This window comes from Rutidosis leptorrhynchoides, chromosome 8, assembly GCF_046630445.1.
Source record: "Rutidosis leptorrhynchoides isolate AG116_Rl617_1_P2 chromosome 8, CSIRO_AGI_Rlap_v1, whole genome shotgun sequence".
Lineage (NCBI taxonomy): Eukaryota > Viridiplantae > Streptophyta > Magnoliopsida > Asterales > Asteraceae > Rutidosis > Rutidosis leptorrhynchoides.
Genome location: NC_092340.1, coordinates 96246580 through 96266384, shown reverse-complemented (window position 1 = coordinate 96266384; position 19805 = coordinate 96246580). Strand labels below are relative to the sequence as shown.

General features: G+C 34.8%; 1 protein-coding gene across 1 annotated transcript; it reads left to right on the top strand.

Moving 5' to 3' along the window:
* The first annotated feature begins 5068 nt into the window (after positions 1–5068).
* On the top strand, positions 5069–5557 carry LOC139863648 (uncharacterized mitochondrial protein AtMg01250-like). The gene has a single exon (XM_071852258.1). The coding sequence runs from the start codon at positions 5069–5071 to the stop codon at positions 5555–5557; it is 489 nt and encodes a 162-aa protein (XP_071708359.1).
* Positions 5558–19805: the final 14248 nt, after the last annotated feature.

The following is a 19805-nucleotide window of genomic DNA, read 5'->3' as shown; positions in this document are numbered from 1 at the left end:
CAGCATCTCGATTCGTATCCTCTTTTAGCTACATTCTTAAAATATTTTCGTTATTGGATTATAACGTTCCCCGTACTCTCGTGAAGTTAAATATTCGTTCGGTTAATTTCCGCACCCGACTACAAACTAGAGGGACTAGTTTTGCCAAAAAGACAAAGAGGTGACTAGCTTTTGACTAGTCAACCCCACCTCCCATCTTTTTCATTTTCATTTTTCCTTTTCTTTCACTACTTCCATAATTTCTCTCAATTCTTCATTTTGAAGATTCATCATCTAAATCAAATCGGTCAAGCTTCAATCCAAACAAATTACATATTTAGAATCCTTGCAACTTCCTCTTCGATTCCATACCAATTTCATCTCATTTGGGTAACTTTCTAAAATCACTAGATTTCTTTAAATTCGTGTTCTTGACTTATAAAGTAGTTAATTAGTGTCTATGGCTCATTGTGATGTCGTGTATGTAATTTGTATGCTCGATTTGTTGTTTTTGGTGTAACTAGTTCATTATGAAAATTGCTTGCTAAATCTTTGATTTTGGATGATTAAAAGTTGTTTAATTGTTAAAGTTCATGTATTAAATGTGTTACTAGCGTCATTAGCTTCAATTTGATGTGTAGGTTGATTAAGAAAACTTCAAAAACATGATTATTGATTTTGAGATGTTTGACTAGGGTTTGATAGTTCTTGACATGAATTTTTGGATGCTTGAATGCCATGAAATGTTAATTGTTAGTGTTTAGTAGTAATGTATGCTTCATTACCTTCAAAACGGCATATCACATGTGTGAATTGGATTCCCGAAACTTAAAATGCATTTGATGAACTTGAAACTTTGAAAATGGATTCTTAATGATCACTTGACGGAAAATCGGTTATTGAAATTGATGTTTTTGTTTGATGAAACGTGTTTAGTTGTTTTCCTTGTCAAATTACCTTTCCAACGATATATAGTATGCATTTTGGATGTTTTCGGTTCATAAAATATGTTAATTTGAGTTTTGGTTCGTGACTTGGTCTATTTTTCTGCAAACAGCAAAAATTCCAGGTATGCGCGCCGTGCAACCTCAGCGCGCCGCGCAAAACAGAAATCCCAGATATTTGCCCCCTTTAGTTGAGTTCTGACCCAGATTTACACTAGGGTGCGCGCCGCGCAACCCATAGCGCGCCGCGCATATGCCCAGCTCATTTTTGTTTTTATTTTTCCTTTCACAAAATGTTTCCCGCTTAACCGTAACTCCGATTAACATGAAACTTGGCCATTCTGCTCATAAATGATTTCTCATCATGGGAAAATTGTCGGATACCCGACCCGACCCCGTTGACCTTGACTTTGACCAAGTTTGACTTTTAGTCAAACTTAACCAAACAATTATACGATCGTTCTAACATGCTTAATTACTTGTATCGTGCATGAAACTTGACTAATTGATTCACATGCTACATAATCGAGTCGTAACGAGCCATAGGACTAATTGAACATCTTTGACCGTTTGTGTTTACCGTTATTGATATAACCTATATGTTTAGGTCAAGACTAGCTTTGTCTTTGCACGCGTTTACTTGTTGAAGTACTTTATTAACTCTTGCACGCAAGGTGAGATCATAGTCCCACTTTTACTCTTTTTGAACTTATATTTGGGATGAGAAAACATAAACGATTCTTTTGAACTAAGTGAACACAAGAACGGGAAAACAAACATTCTACATACGAGTTTAGAACAAAAATCCTCAATTCGATTATCATTAGTTACACTTGACGGGTGTAAGCGAGAACTTATGTTATATGGCCATATGGGTTGACAACCCTCATCTTTGACGGTTCGCTACCGTCTACAGATGAAATATATTTTCGAGAATCAGTGTTTGTTCTAGCACTATGGATGGGGTATACAATGGATGGAATGTTAAGCTGTGATAATTGGGTGCTCGTGAATATTAACTGTGTTTATGATCTTCATGAAACTTGAAGATCTAGCTTTTTTGCTTTAAAGATCTTCAAGAACATAAAAGATTCAAGCTTTCTAGCATTAGATCTTCATTACTTTGTTGGATCTAAGTTTTGTAGATTAAGATCACTTTATTTTTGTTAAAAGATCAAAACTTGTGTTTATGATCTTCATGAAACTAGAAGATCTAGCTTTTTGCTTTAGAGATCTTCAAGGACATAAAAGATTCAAGCTTTCTAGCTTTGAAATATCATAATTATTGTTAAGGGATCCAAGCTTTCTAGCTTAGGGTTTCATTACTTTGTTTGATCAAATTTATGTAACTTAAGGTCTTGCTTGTTTGATTGAATCAAAGTTTGTAGCTTTAAATTTTAGAACTTGTATTTGTGTTGAAACTAAGAACATGATGTAACCTTGGTTCATCATCCATCTAAAATTCTTAAGTGAGTTGTATTTCTCCTTAGTCTTGACATGGTGTGTTGATGGTTGAAACTTGGTCAAAGTGATGCTAAAGCATCAAAGAGTTGTACACTTGAGGCTTATACGCATCAAGGATGAGAACATTGATAAGCATCAAGCACCAAGAAACCCACCGGAGCACTTGTTTTCTGTTTTTCAGGGTCTGATCAGACTCCTGGGGTTTCTGTAAAGTTAATTTCCAGATAGTTCGGTTCAAGTAGATGACTTTTCATTTAATACTCACCTAAATCCGATATACGGTTTAGGATTTATAGCCTTCCGAAAATCACTACGTCTTTGTAATGACGTGCTGAAATTTCTGACCTACTCGCGCTTGAACTGTCTCCACGGTCAAACGACATCGAGTTAGGATCTGAAAATTTGATAGCGGTAAGGGGACTCACATACGGAGCCTTGGCTGCTGATCGCACGTCTTTTCAGTTGGTATAGAGGTCGTAGCAGCTGTCCGAAGTCAGCCTTTTGTTTCATCTTTATTCTTGTTGAAAACTTACTTTATCTTTTACGAATGATGATGACGATGATGATGCTTAGGACTTTACTTACATACTTTTAAACCTTTGGGGACAATATACTGACTTAGCAACCTTTGACTTAGGTTGACAATCTTTCGGACCGACTTACTACTTGCATACTTTTCATATCGACTTTTACCGCACATTCACTGTGAGTTATAGCTCCCTTTCTACTTTACTATTTTTGGGACTGAGAATACATGCGCCTTTTTATGTTTTACATACTAGACACGAGTACTTAAAATTTATATATGTGTGGGTGATATAACGGCACAAAGATTCCCCTTAGCACGGTAACGTTTAGTCATTGGATTTTGAACTGGAGAACGCAAATCTTAGATATGGATCCATAGGGTTTAACATCCCCACTTGGGCTAGTCGCGCTAGCATTTAACGGGTGTTTAATACTTCGTAAACTTACGCACTCGCCAAGTGTACTTTTAGGGGGTGATATTTATATTACTTTGTTAAGTTAGTTACTGGGTACCCACAGACAAGCATATACTTTTCATATTTTTTGATTTGAATACGAAATCTCGTGGTCTACATTATATCGTTGTTTACGAAAACTATAGCTCACCAACATTCGTGTTGACATTTTAAAGCATGTTATTTCTCAGGTGCTTAGATGTTGTTGCTTCCGCTGTTAGACATAATGTTATAGACTCGCTATGTTAGACTTCTGCTGCATTGTTTAGAGATGTCTCAATCATGGAACTATTACTTTGCATTCACAACTTATGTTACATTTGAAAAATGGCTTTGTAATGACCTTTGTGTCACATACTTATGTTAATGCTTTCTATTCGTAGAAGCATGTTATCTTTTGTAAAACATTTGATGTTGGTAAAGACGTTACCTTTTCATGAATGCAAAACTTGTTTTTAAACAGCATATAGTGTTGTAACCATGTAATGATCATGTTGTTGATGATCCGTACATGTTGATTTTGTACGGGGCGTCACACAGACCACTGCCCTCTGTTACTTAGAGACAAAGTTATTGACTATGGACCTAAACCTTTCAAGATATTTAACGAGTGGTTTAGTAAAGAAGGCATTGATGATATTGTTCAGCAAGCATGGTTTGTGCCGGTCAAAGGGTCAAGGCTGGATTCTGTGTTTAGAGACCAGTTAAAGAATGTGAAGTCTGCTCTAAAACAGTGGAGTAGGGCATATTTTGGGAATTTGGACGTTGAAATCAATAACCTCAAATCGGTGGCATGTGACTGGGAAAAACGGGCCGAGTCGGGTACACTTGAAGATTCAAAAAGAGAAGAATGGATGCAAGATAGGAGGTGCTGGCTGGACAAGGAGAAAACAAAGTTGAAAATGTTGAAACAAAAATCTAGGGTAAAGTGGTGTTTGGAAGGAGACAAGAACTCTAAATTCTTTCATAATTCGATTCATAGAAATTACAACAAGTGCAACATCTGTGGTCTCAACCTGAATGGCTCATGGAATGAAAACCCGGTTGATGTTAAGGAGGCTATTCTACAACATTAAATGCGAATCTTCAAAAAAAAATTACAAGGTCATACCCCAGATTATGAGCTGGTCTACTTCGGTCGAACCTACTGATTCTTTTGGCCCTCTTGGTGTAACCCTCATGAGTACGGAAGCTGCTGATTTGGAGTGTCCCTTTAGAGAATCGGAGATTTGGGATGCAATTAAGGCTGTGGTAGCTCCAAAGCTCCGGGCCCTGACAGTTTCAACTTAAAATTTTATAAGAAATTCTGGGGTTTAATTAAAGAAGATCTTGTGAAAGCTATCTTATCTTTCTGGGATAAAGGCGAGCTTTCATACGGTTGCAATGCATCGTTTGTTACCTTGGTTCCGAAAAAGTCAGACCCTATTACTCTAAATGGCTACCGGCCTATTAGTTTGATCGGTAGTTACTACAAGATAGTGGCAAAGTTGATGTCAAACTATCTACGTAAAGTAATACCTAAACTTGTCGGGTTCGAGCAAAGTGCATTTATCAAGGGGAGGAATATCTTAGACGGGGCCTTGATCGCAAATGAGACTCTTGAATATCTGAAGCATAAAAAAAATAAAAAGCTTCATCTTCAAAGTCGATTTTGAAAAGGCTTTTGACTCGTTAAACTGGGATTTTCTTTTGGAAGTAATGACGTTTATAGGGTTTGGTTCTAAATGGAGACATTGGATCTTGTCTTGCCTCAAGTCAGCTTCGATCTCTATTTTAGTTAATGGGTCCCCAACGTCAGAATTCAAGTTGGGTAGGGGTGTGCGGCAAGGTGACCCCCTCTCACCCTTTCTCTTTATTCTCGCGGCGGAGGGTCTTAATGCGCTAACTAAGGCAGCGGTGAGGGGGAATAAATTCTCTGGTGTCGATATTGGTAGAGATAAGATCCACGTTTCTCACCTTCAATACGCGGATGATACGATCTATTTCAGGAATTGGAGTGACGCGAACATCCGAAATCTTATGAAACTCCTTAAGTGTTTTGAATTAACTTCGGGTCTTAAAGTTAACTATCATAAAAGCAGGTTATATGGTGTCGGGGTGGATCTTGCTGAAGTTGATAGTGTTGCTAGGTTCTATAATTGCACCTCGGGCTCATTACCGTTTGTAACATCCTGTTACCGGGCCTAGTTGAAATGACCCTTTTGACCTTGGGTGTGTTTGTATGTTAGTATAATAATTATATGTTTATAATTATATGGTTGTTTAGTTGAGACCAGTTTGTGACAAGGGTCACAGAATATGTTCGTTTGTTTAATTTGGATTCCGTTAGGGTAGTCAAATTAAATACGAAAGATATTAGATAACTGGTAAATACCCGTGTGTGATGGGGTATTGTATTTAACCTACATATAAAAGCTAGAACCAGCTCATTTCTTTCACTTTCTTGAAGCTTCTAAAATAATACTCCGTACCTAACTCTTTCTCCCATTGAAACCCTAATCTCTTAAATCTAAATTTTGAGTCTAAATTGTGTTGTGTAATCAGTTGCTATTGATTTCGTGGTTATAACAAGGTAAGGATCATTCATTTTAGTGTTGTAATCTGAGTTTAAATGGTTTTTAAAGTTAGGTTTTTATCAAAGTAGGTTTTGATGTCAAATTAGTTGATTTTGAAGTTGGTTTGGTGTAAAACATTGTGGTTTATGTTCCTTCAGTTGTTATAAACGTTTTCTAAGCTTTGTTCGGTGTCAAAACGTTTAGAAATCGAGATTTGGGTGATTTTGGCTAAAATCCGTCAGTTTATGCTGTTGTTACTCGATGAATACAACCTTACGGTTGCAGATTGCAACCGCACTGGTACACGATGTAACCGTACAGATGCATGTGCAATCGTAAGGATGCTGTGGTGTTGGTGCAACTGGGCTGTGAGTGCGCAACCGTGCGGATGCATGTGCAACCGTACGGATGCATGTGCAACCGTACCGATGGAATTGCAACCGTACGGATGCAGATCAGTGTTGCATTATTGTGTAATTTGGCCGTTTTCTAGCCGTTATACTGCCCGTGTGACTTATAATAATCAGGATGTAAATTCTGAAAATGCATAAGTGTTAGGTGGACATTTAGCGATACTTTTGTTACTAATTTGCTGTATTGTGCTGTTTTGTGATAATGGACAGAAACTAACTTGATTTGCCTTATGTTTAGGTGATAAGGATAAGGAAGAAGCTCAGTGATAGATAATCTGAGCTAGTTGCTGGTATTCGGTGAGTGGGATTATCTCATGGTGTAGTATAGAGTAGCAAGTTGCGCTACTATGTTTATATTGTTGATAATTTCCATGTCTAGTAGTTATGTTGTACAGTTGATCGCAGTTAAGGTTACCATGCTTTTAGTAGTATTAGTTGCATGTAGTAGTAGTAGTTGACTGGTTGCATGTGCACAAGTAGTTGTTGTTGTTGTAGTTGGAACCTTGATCTGTTAGGTTCAGCTCAGAGAGGTCAACCTAGTTGTGGTTGGCTCTAGTTGTCTACTGTTTGTTGAGTATAGTTCTGAACGACACATCACCTGCGTGTGGATGACTATACTGGGGATTTAGTAGTAAAGACTATCGGTAGATGCTAGACTGATAAGCTAGTGGTCGCGTGCCCGTACAAGCCACCGATCCTCTAGTTGGAGCAAAGTTGCTAGTTGCTAGTTGTTGTGTGTTGTATGTGGTTGCATATAGTTGTTGCTGTAGGAGTACAAGTTGGTACTGTATGCTAGACATTTTGATAGTTCTATTCACTTAGCCTTGTGCTAACCCCTCACCTTCTCCCTTGTAGGTTTTGGATCTCAGTGCTGGTAGGGACGGGAGTTGGGCTGACGATATGTTTGACAAGACGAACTCTGATGTCTTAACTTTTGTAATTACGTAACTAGTCGTTTAACGTAACACTTGTGGTGTGTAATTAAGTAATCAACTAACGATTTATGGTAATCATGTTTGTGATCGAATAAGGGTATTTATGTAAATTCAGTCTTCCGCTATGATTTAAAAAAAGAAAACAGGGTGTTACAAATGTGGTATCAGAGCATAGCTTTGGCCGCATGTACATTATGTTGAATGTCATGTACCCAAACCTTGTGTTGTGTCAAACATATCTGAGGGGACGGGATAAGTGAATGTAGGGATTACATGTGTTAGTTGATAGGTACTAACCTGTTTTCCACTAAGAGTGGTGTGAGTTGTTGTAGTAGTGCAGATATGACAGATAATACAGGAAACGTAACTGGTCCGTCAGCCCCCGGAACATTCAGATCCCCAGATGGAGAAGGGTATGTGTCGGAAGAGGATCCGCATGAGCAAATTCTAGATTTAGAAAGTAAGTTAAAGGAAGCATGTGAGCGAATAAGGGAATTAGAACAATGTCAGATAACAGTTAATCCAAGTGGTAGTGTACCGAATCAGATGTTTAGTAGGTATCCGGTACAGTCAAATATGTATCAACAAACTGGAAGTGCTTTCCAACAACAGTAATGGTTACCACCTCAGTATCAGTTACCTCCACAGTATCTGATACCACCTCAGTTTAGTCAACAGTTCCCAAATCAGATGTGGGGTTAGTATCAGATGCCGATGTTTCAACAATCGAAGAAATGTACTTTCAAACAGTTTCTGAATTGTAATCCGCCAGAGTATTCAGGAAGTTCTAACCCAACGATAACTCTTAACTGGTTAAGAGAGATAGAAAGGGTTTTTGAGGCCTGTCAGTGCGAACCGGAATTACAGGTTATTTATGCTAGTCGTATGTTGAAAAATAGGGCAATGGTTTGGTGGGATACGGTTATTTCTAGTATACCGAAAGAGCAAGTGAGCATGATTACTTGGGAACAATTTTATAGTAAAGTTTGTGAGCAGTATTGCTCATCTTATGACCTCAACCGAATTAAGACAGAATTTCTGGCAATGAAAATGACACCTCAGATGATGATTGATGAGGTGATTAAGCAGTATATGGATAAATTAAGGTTCGTGCAGCAGTGGGTTCCAGATGAACTGATGATGCTAAAAATGAACATATATTTCATAGCATTATCCTTCAAAAAAGACAAGCTTTTGGTTGCAATTGTTCTATTTACAAGTGATATTCGTTTAAATAATAAAAGGTGAAGACAAAAGACAGATTCGACGATTTGAAGACGCAAACGACCAAAAAGCTAAAAAGTACAAAGTACAATCAAAGTGGTTCAAATTATTGATGAGAAACGTCTAAAAGTTACAAGAGTACGAGCCGCAAAACGCAAAGTACAAGATATTAAATTATACGCAAGGACGTTCAAAAATCTGGAACCGGGACATGAACTAACTATCAACGCGCGACGCAACGGACCTAAAATTACAAGTCAACGATGCACAAGAAAATAATATAATATATGTATATATAATTATATAAAATTATATATATTATATTATATATTAAATAAATACGAGCAGTCCACGTTTAAAATGCAATGTGACCAGGAAATGGCTGCCATGCGATCACATGGCCTGGTAGCCTTAAAACCATGCGATCGCATGGCTTACTGTAGCTGGCCAGGTTCTATAAATTCAGCGTATTTCGGACGAATTTTACACATCTTTTTCTATCTCTTACTCTCTCAATATATATTTATATTTATTTTATAATTATAATTTTAATATTAAGTTAATAATAATAAGGTTATAGTGGCGAATGTTTTAAGTTTGTAAGTCGAAATTCTGTCCGTGTAACACTACGCGATTAATACTCATTGTAAGTTATGTTCAACCTTTTTAAATTAATGTATCGTAGCTAAGTTATTATTATGCTTATTTAAATCGAAGTAATCGTGATGTTGGGCTAAATATTAAAGACGGGGTAATTGGGCTTTGTACCATAATTGGGGTTTGGACAAAAGACCGACACTTCTAGAAATTGGACTATGGACTATTAATGGGCTTTATATTTGTTTAATTGAATGATAGTTCATTAATTTAATATAAAGATTTACAATTGGACGTACCTATAAATAACCACATACACTCGATCGGACACAATGGGCGGGATATGTATAAGTACTGATAATCGTTCATTTGACCGGACATGGGGATGGATTAATAGTTAATAGACTCATTAAAACAGGGGTGGATTACATACAATGGACTCATAATCGTTCATTTGACCGGATATGGGGATGGATTAACAGTTTAAGTCCCCAATTAGTTGGAATATTTGACTTCGGGTATAAGGATAATTTGACGAGGACACTCGCACTTTATATTTATGACTGATGGACTGTTATGGACAAAAATCGTATGGACATATTGAATAATCCAGGACAAAGGACAATTAACCCAAGGTAATAAACTAAAATCAACACGTCGAACATCATGATTACGGAAGTTTAAATAAGCATAATTCCTTTATTTTATATCTCATCGCACTTTTATTTACTGCCATTTTATTTATCGCACTTTTAATTATCGTACTTTTTAATTATCACATTTTATTTATCGCACTTTTATTATCGTTATTTACTTTACGTTTTAAATTAAGTTGTATTTATATTTAATATTTTACATTAGATTTTAATTGTGACTTAAGACATAAAATCGACAAACCGGTCATTAAACGGTAAAAAACCCCCTTTTATGATAATAATAATAATATTACTTATATATATATATATATATTTATACTAATATAGTTTAAAAATATAGCGTTAAACATGGCTAGCTCCCTGCGGAACGAACAGGACTTACTAAAAATTACATTACTGTACGATTAGGTACACTGCCTATAAGTGTTGTAGCAAGGTTTAGGTATATCCACTCTATAAATAAATAAATAACTTGTGTAAAATTGTATCGTATTTAATAGTATTTCGTAATAAAAATATAACTATTTCGTATACACCTCGCATAACATCAAGTATTTTTGGCGCCGCTGCCGGGGATCTCTCAACAACGTCGAAAGCGAAACGCTATAAAAATTTGTAGTTTTTAAGCTATTTTTAAAAAATATATAAGTTTTAAAAATATACAAAATATAAAAACATAAAAAAATTTATATTTATATATTTTTAAGTGTTTAAATTAAAAAAGTTTATATTTTTTATTTCTTTTGTTAAAAGATTAAAACTAATAAGTAAATTTTTCTTATTTATAAGTTTTTTATAAATATTTTATAAAAATATAAAAAAAACAGAGAAAAAAAAGTAAACGGGCTGGTCACTGTAGCAAGCCCAAACAATCCGGTCTGGCAACCAACTCCATGCGAATACATGGAATTCGTTCACAAACCTCATGCGATCGCATGAGGTGATGTGACTGGTCTGAAACCTCAGCCGACAGGATTAGGGTTCGTTTTAATAATAATCATTATTAATTAATTAATTAATTAATTACCTAGTTAGGGTTATTTATAATAATAATTAGTTTTAAATTTTAATTAACTTTGTATTTTTAGTTTTAATTAGTTTTATTAATTATAAAATTAATACTTTTATAAAATAATAATATAAAAATAATATTTTTATAAAAATTGTATTTTTATAACTTTAAAATTTTATTTTTATATTTCGTATCATTTTAATCGTTCAAGCTTAATTTTGTATATTTATCGTTCGTAACTAGTTTTAAGATATAGTTTTTGCCGTAGTTAATTTTATTTCTAGATTTTAGGCTTTGCCGTAAAATCCCTTAAGTACTTTTTCTTTAGACTAAGACTTAGACGCTTTAGAATTTTACGACGTCGCTTATCGCTTTTATATTTAATAAATTTTAGTGCCTTTTTAAGTTATTGCCGTTTTGGATATAGAATTCCTTTTAAGCTTTAATACCTTTAGACGTAAGTTTTAATTTTTAGTTTTTAGTACTTTTTAAGTTTCGACGCGCTTTCTTATTATTATTTTTTGACCTTTTATTTTTCGACGTTTTACGACGCATTCTTTTTCTTTCTTATTTCTCGATGCTCTTGTTTTTAGGACATAGATTTTTATTTCAAAATTTCGACAAAAAAAAAAATTTATTTTAAGCGGCTAAATTGATAGACATCCAAAATTTTCTGGTTCGTAGTAATAGTTGGATTTGTTAGTGGCGAGTTGTGGGCTTCCGATTTAAAGGGTCCTGGCTACCTGCTGCATCTATTGGCTATTCGAAATGTGGGCAAAATCAGAAAAGTCTATTAATTTGATAGCTTATATAATTTTTGTCTTTTATAACTAATAGGATATTCAGTGAATGCACCGAGCAAAACGTTCACCACCTTTCATACGTTCACCACCTGTAACTCGATCAAGACATCTAGCCAATATTGTCGCCGTTGATTTTTCTTTAGAATCGTCATCTAGTCGACCAAGTACTCCAATTCAAATTTCCGATAATCCATTTTTTGAACCCGACCTCACAATTGAAAATCCGAAGGATATTCAGGGACAATTCAGAGATCCTGAATCACTAATCATTCCTCCTGAACCACAAATTACTCATTCAGAGATTGTCGAGGAAGAAACCATTAAGTCAGAATCCTCTAGTGATTCAGATTCAACAAATTCAATCATGGAAAATCTGGAACCTCTAAGTATGGAAGACCGAATGAGAGCTAAAAGCACTGGCCAAGGTCATGCAATTACTCAACCAGACATTAATGCACCAGATTATGAAATCAAAGGAAAAATCCTACACATGGTAACTAATTAATGCCAATTTAGAGGTGCGCCGAAGGAAGATCCAAATGAACATCTTCGAACCTTTAATAGGATCTGTACTCTATTTAAAATAAGAGAAGTAGAGGATGAACAGATATATCTCATGTTATTTCCCTGGACTTTAAAGGGAGAAGCCAAAGATTGGTTAGAATCGTTACCTGAAGGGGCGATTGATACATGGGATATTTTAGTTAAAAAATTTCTTAAACAATTCTTTCCGGCATCTAAAGCCGTGAGACTTCAAGGAGAAATTGTTACGTTCACGCAAAAGCCAAATGAAACTCTATATGAGGCGTGGACAAGATTTGGAAAGTTGTTAAGAGGATGTCCGCAGCATGGTTTAGGGTGTGTTTGATTGCATCTGAATGGGACCATTCAGATCTGACCACTGAATCGGTCAGTGTTCAGACTGTTTGATATGTGCCTCTGAAGGAGAAGAAAGCCCTGAATGAAATCTGAACGATTCTTTACCTGAACTATCTCTAAACGATTCAGATACCACTTATCCCCTAACTACCCTTTTATTTCTCCCTTGTTTTTCCATCTCTTTCTCTTTCACATCTTTGCTTCTCAAATTCTTCCACCGATTAATTTTGTTTGTCCAGGTAGTTTTTATTCACCCTTAATAATTACTTTGAAACCCTAATTTTTATTTTTATTTTCTATCGTGTACATCTCTTTATCACATCTGTTCATATGATTCTAATGATTTCTTACAATTTCAAGATCTAAGTTCCATTGATTCTCTTGATGATGCTAATTCTTTATGTGGTTTTATATAATTTAATTGCTATTGTTCTATCTTTATTTTATTTTCTTCTTTATATGCTTCCATCAATTATCAATTAAACTCTGTTATATGATCTTTCTTTATAATGCTCATAATTCATTTTTTTTTATTATTTACTGATAGAGCCAATATCTCCATTGACGATGAAGGCTGCCTTATATTTAATTATGGATTTTTTTTACTGAATGTATTTTTACTTGATCTAGCTAGAGATATTTGTATAATGCTCATATTTGTTTTTTTTACTGATTGTATTTTTACTTGATCTAGCTACTGATTGTATTTTTTACTGATTGTATTTTTACTTGATCTAGCTAGAGATATTTTTTGTACGATGAAGGCTACATTGTTATTGTTATTGTTATTTATTACGGAGTGTGTTTTATCTTTTATTTAATGTTTATGAATTTTAAAAGTATACCAAAATAATCTCGTTCATAAAAACAACATAGATCATACACAAGGTTAGAATGGTAATTTTAACTCATTCAGAGTGTTGATTCAGAACTATCATCAAACACTGAATTTTCATTCAGAATCATACTGATTCAGAGCTTCTGAATGGTTCAGGACTCTGAACCATTCAGTGCTAAACCATTCAGTTTTATCAAACGCACCCTTAGACACTTATCAAATAGTACAAATATTCTACCAAGGATGCGATATTACCACACGAAAAGACATCGATATAACAGCTGGTGGTTCTATTATGAAGAAAACCGCAACTGAAGCTTATAAAATTATTGATAACACTGCTTCCCACTCACTTGAGTGGCATCAAGAAAAAGATATCGTTAGATCGTCTAAAGCGGCTAGAGCCAATTCTAGCCATGACTTTGATTCCATGTCCGCAAAGATAGATGTTTTCTAGAGACGAATGGAAAAGATGACTAAAGATATTCACTCAAAACGAATTAGTTGTGAGCAGTGTGGAGGACCACATTTGATAAAAGATTGTCTCAGTATTGAACAAACAATGGAACAAAGAGAGAATGTTTCATACATGAACCAAAGGCCTGGAAATAATTATCAGAATAATTATCAACCGCCAAGACCAATCTACAATCAAAATCAGAATTATAACCGAAATGTTCCATACAACAACCAACAAGGTCCTAGTAATCAACAAGTATCTAATAATACTTACAATCAGCAAAGACCTAATTTTCAAAATAAATGGTGTCGAACGAGGTGTATATAAAATAGTTATTATTTTACTAGGAAAAACTATTAAATACGATACAATTTTACACAAGATATTTATTTATTTATAGAATGGATATACTTAAACCTTGCTACAACACTTATAGGCAGTGTACCTAATCGTACAGTAGTGTAGTTTTTAGTAAGTCCGGTTCGTTCCACAGGGAAATCTTTGAACAAAGCTCAACGCTATATTAGTTTACTTTTATAAAAATACAAATATATATATAAGTAATATTATTGTTATAAAGGGGGGTTTTTACCGTTTAATGACCGGTTTGTCGATTTTAAGACTTTAGTCGCAGTTAAAACCTAATGTAAAATATAAAATAAATACAAGACTTAAATTGAAGCGTAAAGTAAATAACGATAATGAAATTGCGATAATTAAAAAGTACGATAATAAAAAGTGCGATAAAATAAAATAAATAAAAGTGCGATAATTAGAAGTGCAATTAAATATAAAATAAAGGAAATTAAATATGAAATAAAAGAATTATGCTTATTTAAACTTCCGTAATCATGATGTTTGACGTATTGATTTTAGTTTTATGCCCATGGGTTAATTGTCCTTTGTCCTGGATTATTCAATATGTCCGTCTGGTTTTTGTCCATAACAGTCCATCAGTCATAAATATAAAGTGCGAGTGTCCTCATCAAATTATTCTTATACCCGAAGTTAAATATTCCAACTAATTGGGGATTCGAATTGTAACAAGGTTTTAATACTTTGTTTAATGAATACACCAGGTTATCGACTGCGTGTAAACCAAGGTTTTACTACTTTGTTAACAATTACACCAATTACCCTTGAATGTAATTTCACCCCTGTTTTAATTATTCTAGTGGCTATTAATCCATTCCCGTGTCCGGTTAAATGAACGATTATTCGTACATATAAATACCCCGCCCATCGTGTCCGATCGAGTGTATATGGTAATTTATAGGGACGCCCAATTGTAAATCTTTATATTAACATTAACAAACTTTCATTTAGTTAAACAAATATAAAGCCCATTAATAGCCCATAGTCTAGTTTCCACAAGTGTCGTTCTTTTATCCAAACCCCAATTATGGTACAAAGCCCTAATTACCCAATTTTAGTAATTAGCCCAACATCATGATTACTTCGTTTTAAATAAGCATAATAATAACTTAGCTACGAGACATTAATATAAAAAGGTTGAACATAACTTACAATGATTAAAAATAGCGTAGCGTTACACGGACAGAATTTCGACTTACACCCTTACAACATTCGCTAACATAACCTTATTATTAGAATTATAATTAAAATTAAAATATAAATTATAAATATAAATATATTTACGTATGAAGAGGAAGAAAAAAAAGATGATTAAAACTCGGCACAAAACTGGCTTTATATAGGACCTGACCAGCAATCTCACTCAATGCGACTCGCATGGATTTGTGCCTCTGGCCATGCGAGTCGCATGGCCACCCTGGATCCAGCCAAATTGGTTTGTTTTCTTCTTGCCGACGTAATATAATAATAATATATATAATAATATATAATTATATATAATTATATATATATTATATTATATTCTTGTGCATAGTAGACTAGATATTTTTGGTCCGTTGCGTCGGGCGTTTCTTCTTGACTTAGGTCCCGGTTCCGGATTTTCGGACGTCTTCGCGTATTATTTTATATCGTGTACTTTGCGTCTTGTAACTTGTACTCTTGTCATTTTGAGACGTTCCTCATCAATATTTTGAACCTTTTTAGTTGTATCTTGTACTTTTTAGCTCTTTGGACCTTTTTGTCTTCAATTTGTCGAATCTGCCTTTTGTCTTCACTTTTTTAATATTTAAACGAATATTGCTTGTAAATCGAACAATACCAACTAAAATCTTGTCTTTCTTGGGGAATAATGCTATGAAATATATGTTCGTTTTTAGCATTATCAATAAACCACAACAAACTGATGATAAAAAGCCAAATTTAGAAGATATGATGTCGAAGCTAGTTGAATCTCAAATGCAGTTTTTCACATCTCAGAAACAAACCAATAAATAAAATGCTCAAGCATTTAGAAATCAACAAGCTTCTATTCAAAATCTGGAACAAGAAGTGAGTAACCTAGCAAGGTTGATAGGTGAAAGAAAACCAGGGAGTCTACCTAACGATACAAATGCTAACCCCCGGAATGAAACAGCTAAAGCCATTACCACATGAAGTGGTATTACACTTAAACCACCTGAAATGTCTGTAAATTCTGATAACTCTATTGCTACTCCACAAGAACCACAATCTGAGCAAGAAAAGGAAACAGAACCGGTAGTTGAAAAGGTGAATGAAGAGAATACAGTTAAGGCAAAGCCTTATGTTAAACTATACCAACCACCGCTTCCTTACCCAAGTAAAATGAGAAAAGAAAGACTTGAAGTCGAGCAATCCAAATTCTTGGATATGTTTAAACAAATAAATGTAAATCTTCCTTTCATTGATGTAATATCAGGAATGCCAAGATATGCTAAATTTCTGAAAGATCTAATCACAAATAGAAAGAAAATGGAAGAACTCTCGGCTGTTACAATGAATGCTAATTGTTCTGCAGTATTGTTGAATAAGATACCAGAAAAATTGTCAGATCCAGGAAGTTTCACAATTCCATGTTTTCTGTCAAGTCTTAGTTCAATAGAAGCATTGGCAGATTTAGGTGCTAGTATAAATTTAATGCCGTATTCATTATACGCTAAACTAGACCTTCGAGAATTGAAACCAACAAGAATAAGCATACAACTAGCAGATCGATCAGTAAAATATCCTAGAGGGATAATGGAGAACATGCTAGTTAAAGTTGGTACTTTAGTATTTCCAGTAGATTTTGTTATTCTGGACATGGAAGAAGATTCTTGAGTTCCTCTCATATTAGGAAGACCATTCTTAAACACGGCTAAAGCAATTGTAGACGTGTTTGGTAAGAAATTGACCCTAAGTATAGAGGACGAGTGTGTTACCTTTTCTGTAGATAGAGCCATGCAACAACCGCAATTTGCAGATGATACATGTTATTATATTCAAACTATAGATTCACATGCAGAATTGTTAGAAGAATTTCCAGATTTACAAGGAACAGGAGAATGTTCTTTAGGAGAAGGGACTGAACCAATTGATGAAACTGAAATATTAGCTACACTTATGGCTAATGAATACAAACCAACAACAGAAGAACTTCAAATGCTAAAAGAGGAAGACAGATATTGATACAAATCATCGATAGAAAAACCACCTATATTAGAGTTAAAACCACTTCCAACCCAATTGGAATACGCTTATTTACATGGTGAATCTGAATTACCTGTAATAATATCGACTTCTCTTACGGAAAATAAAAAATCTCAACTCATTTCTGTGCTAAAAGCTCATAAACCAGCTATTGCATGGAAGATTCATGACATTAAAGGCATAAGTCCTTCATATTGTACACATAAAATCCTTATGGAAGAAGGTCATAAAACCTATGTGCAACGCCAACGAAGACTAAATCCAAATATGCAAGATGTTGTTAAGAAAGAAATTATTAAACTGCTAGATATAGGTTTAATTTATCCAATCTCTGATAGTCCATGGGTAAGCCCAGTTCAATGCGTACCTAAGAAGGGTGGCATGACTGTCATCACAAATGAAAAAAATGAGCTTATTCCTACTAGGACTATAACAGGATGGCGTGTCTGTATTGATTATAGAAAATTAAATGACGCCACCAGAAAAGATCAATTTCCCTTACCTTTCATTGATCAAATGTTGGAAAGGTTAGCCAGAAACAGTTACTATTGTTTTCTTGACGGTTTTTCCGGATACTTTCAAATTCCAATATCACCCGAGGACCAAGAGAAAACCACGTTCACGTGCCCTTATGGTACTTTTGCTTATAAACGCATGCCATTTGGACTTTGCAACGCCCCTGCAACATTTCAAAGGTGCATGATGGCGATTTTTCACGACATGATAGAAGAATGCATGGAAGTTTTCATGGACGACTTCTCCGTCTTCGGTGATACTTTTGAAACATGTCTAGTTAATCTTGAATGAATGCTTATTAGATGCGAGCAATCAAATCTAGTTCTTAATTGGGAGAAATGCCATTTCATGGTTAAAGAAGGCATCGTTCTTGGTCATAAAATTTCAAAGGAAGAAATTGAAGTGGATAGAGCTAAAGTAGATGTAATTGCTAAACTTCCACATCCCACCAATGTTAGAGGAGTTAGGAGTTTTCTAGGGCATGCCGATTTTTACCGACGCTTCATAAAAGATTTTTCTAAAATTGCCACTCCTATGAATAAACTCCTTGAAAAAGATGCTCCATTCATCTTTTCAGATGAATGCATCAAATCTTTTAATATTCTTAAAGAAAAACTCACTAATGCGCCGATCATGATAACTCCAAATTGGAATCTACCATTTGAACTTATGTGCGATGCAAGTGATTTTGCAATGGGAGCCGTTTTAGGACAAAGGATTGAAAAACTATTTCAACCTATTTATTACGCTCGTAAGATGTTACAAGGAACACAAATGATTTACACAACTACTGAAAAAGAACTCCTTGCTATTGTCTTTGCTTTTGACAAATTTTGTTCATATCTCGTTTTAGCTAAAACGGTGGTTTATACCGACCATTCTGCTCTTAGATACCTATTTTCAAAACAAGATGCCAAATCACGATTAATCCGTTGGATCTTACTCTTATAAGAGTTTGATATTGAAATCCGAGACAAAAAGGGAGCAAAAAATCACGCAGCTGATCATCTTTCTTGTCTTGAAAATCCCGAATTAGAAGTTCTAAATGAATCGGCTATACAAGATAACTTTCCTGATGAATATCTTTTGAAGATCGATTATAATGAAATTCCATGGTTTGCAGACTATGCAAACTACTTAGTATGTGGATTCCTTGAAAAAGGATTGTCGTACCAAAAACGAAAGAAATTCTTTAGTAATATAAAACTATTTCTGGGAAGATCCACATTTGTTTAAAAGTTGTCCCGATGGAATAATACGTCGATGTGTGTTTGTGGATGAAGCTAGTCAAATCTTAAACCATTGTCACACAGGACCAACAGGACGGCATTATGGGCCTCAACTCACAGCAAGAAAAGTTTACGATGCTGGATTCTATTGGCCTACAATTTTCAAAAGCACACACCTTCTTTGTAAATCCTGTAATGCTTGTCAAAGGGCCGGAAAAATAAGTCAACGTGATGAAATGCCACAAAATGTCATTCAAGTATGTGAAGTATTTGACGTTTGGGGTATTGAATTTATGGGTCAATTTCCAAAATCTCATAATAATCTTTACATTCTCGTTGCCATTGATTATGTATCTAAATGGGCGGAAGCACAAGCTTTTCCAACTAATGATGCACGAGTTGTAGTCAATTTTTTAAAACGTCTTTTTGCTAGGTTCGGAACACCGAAAGCTTTAATAAGTGATCAGGGTACTCATTTTTGTAATAATCAACTTGAGAAAGTTCTCAAAAGATATGGAGTAACTCATAAAATCTCCACTACTTATCATCCACAAATAAGTGGACAAGTTGAAAATACCAACCGAGCTTTAAAACATATTCTAGAGAAAACTGTAGGATCAAATCTGAAGGAATGGTCCATGAAATTGGAGGATGCACTTTGGGCTTTTAGAACAGCCTACAAAACTTCAATTGAAACCACACCTTTTAAACTCGTTTACGGAAAAGCATGTCATCT

What these genes read in the sequence shown, in the direction of transcription:
- LOC139863648 (XM_071852258.1), top strand. Translation starts at nt 5,069, where the DNA reads ATGACGTTTATAGGGTTTGGTTCTAAATGGAGACATTGGATCTTGTCT.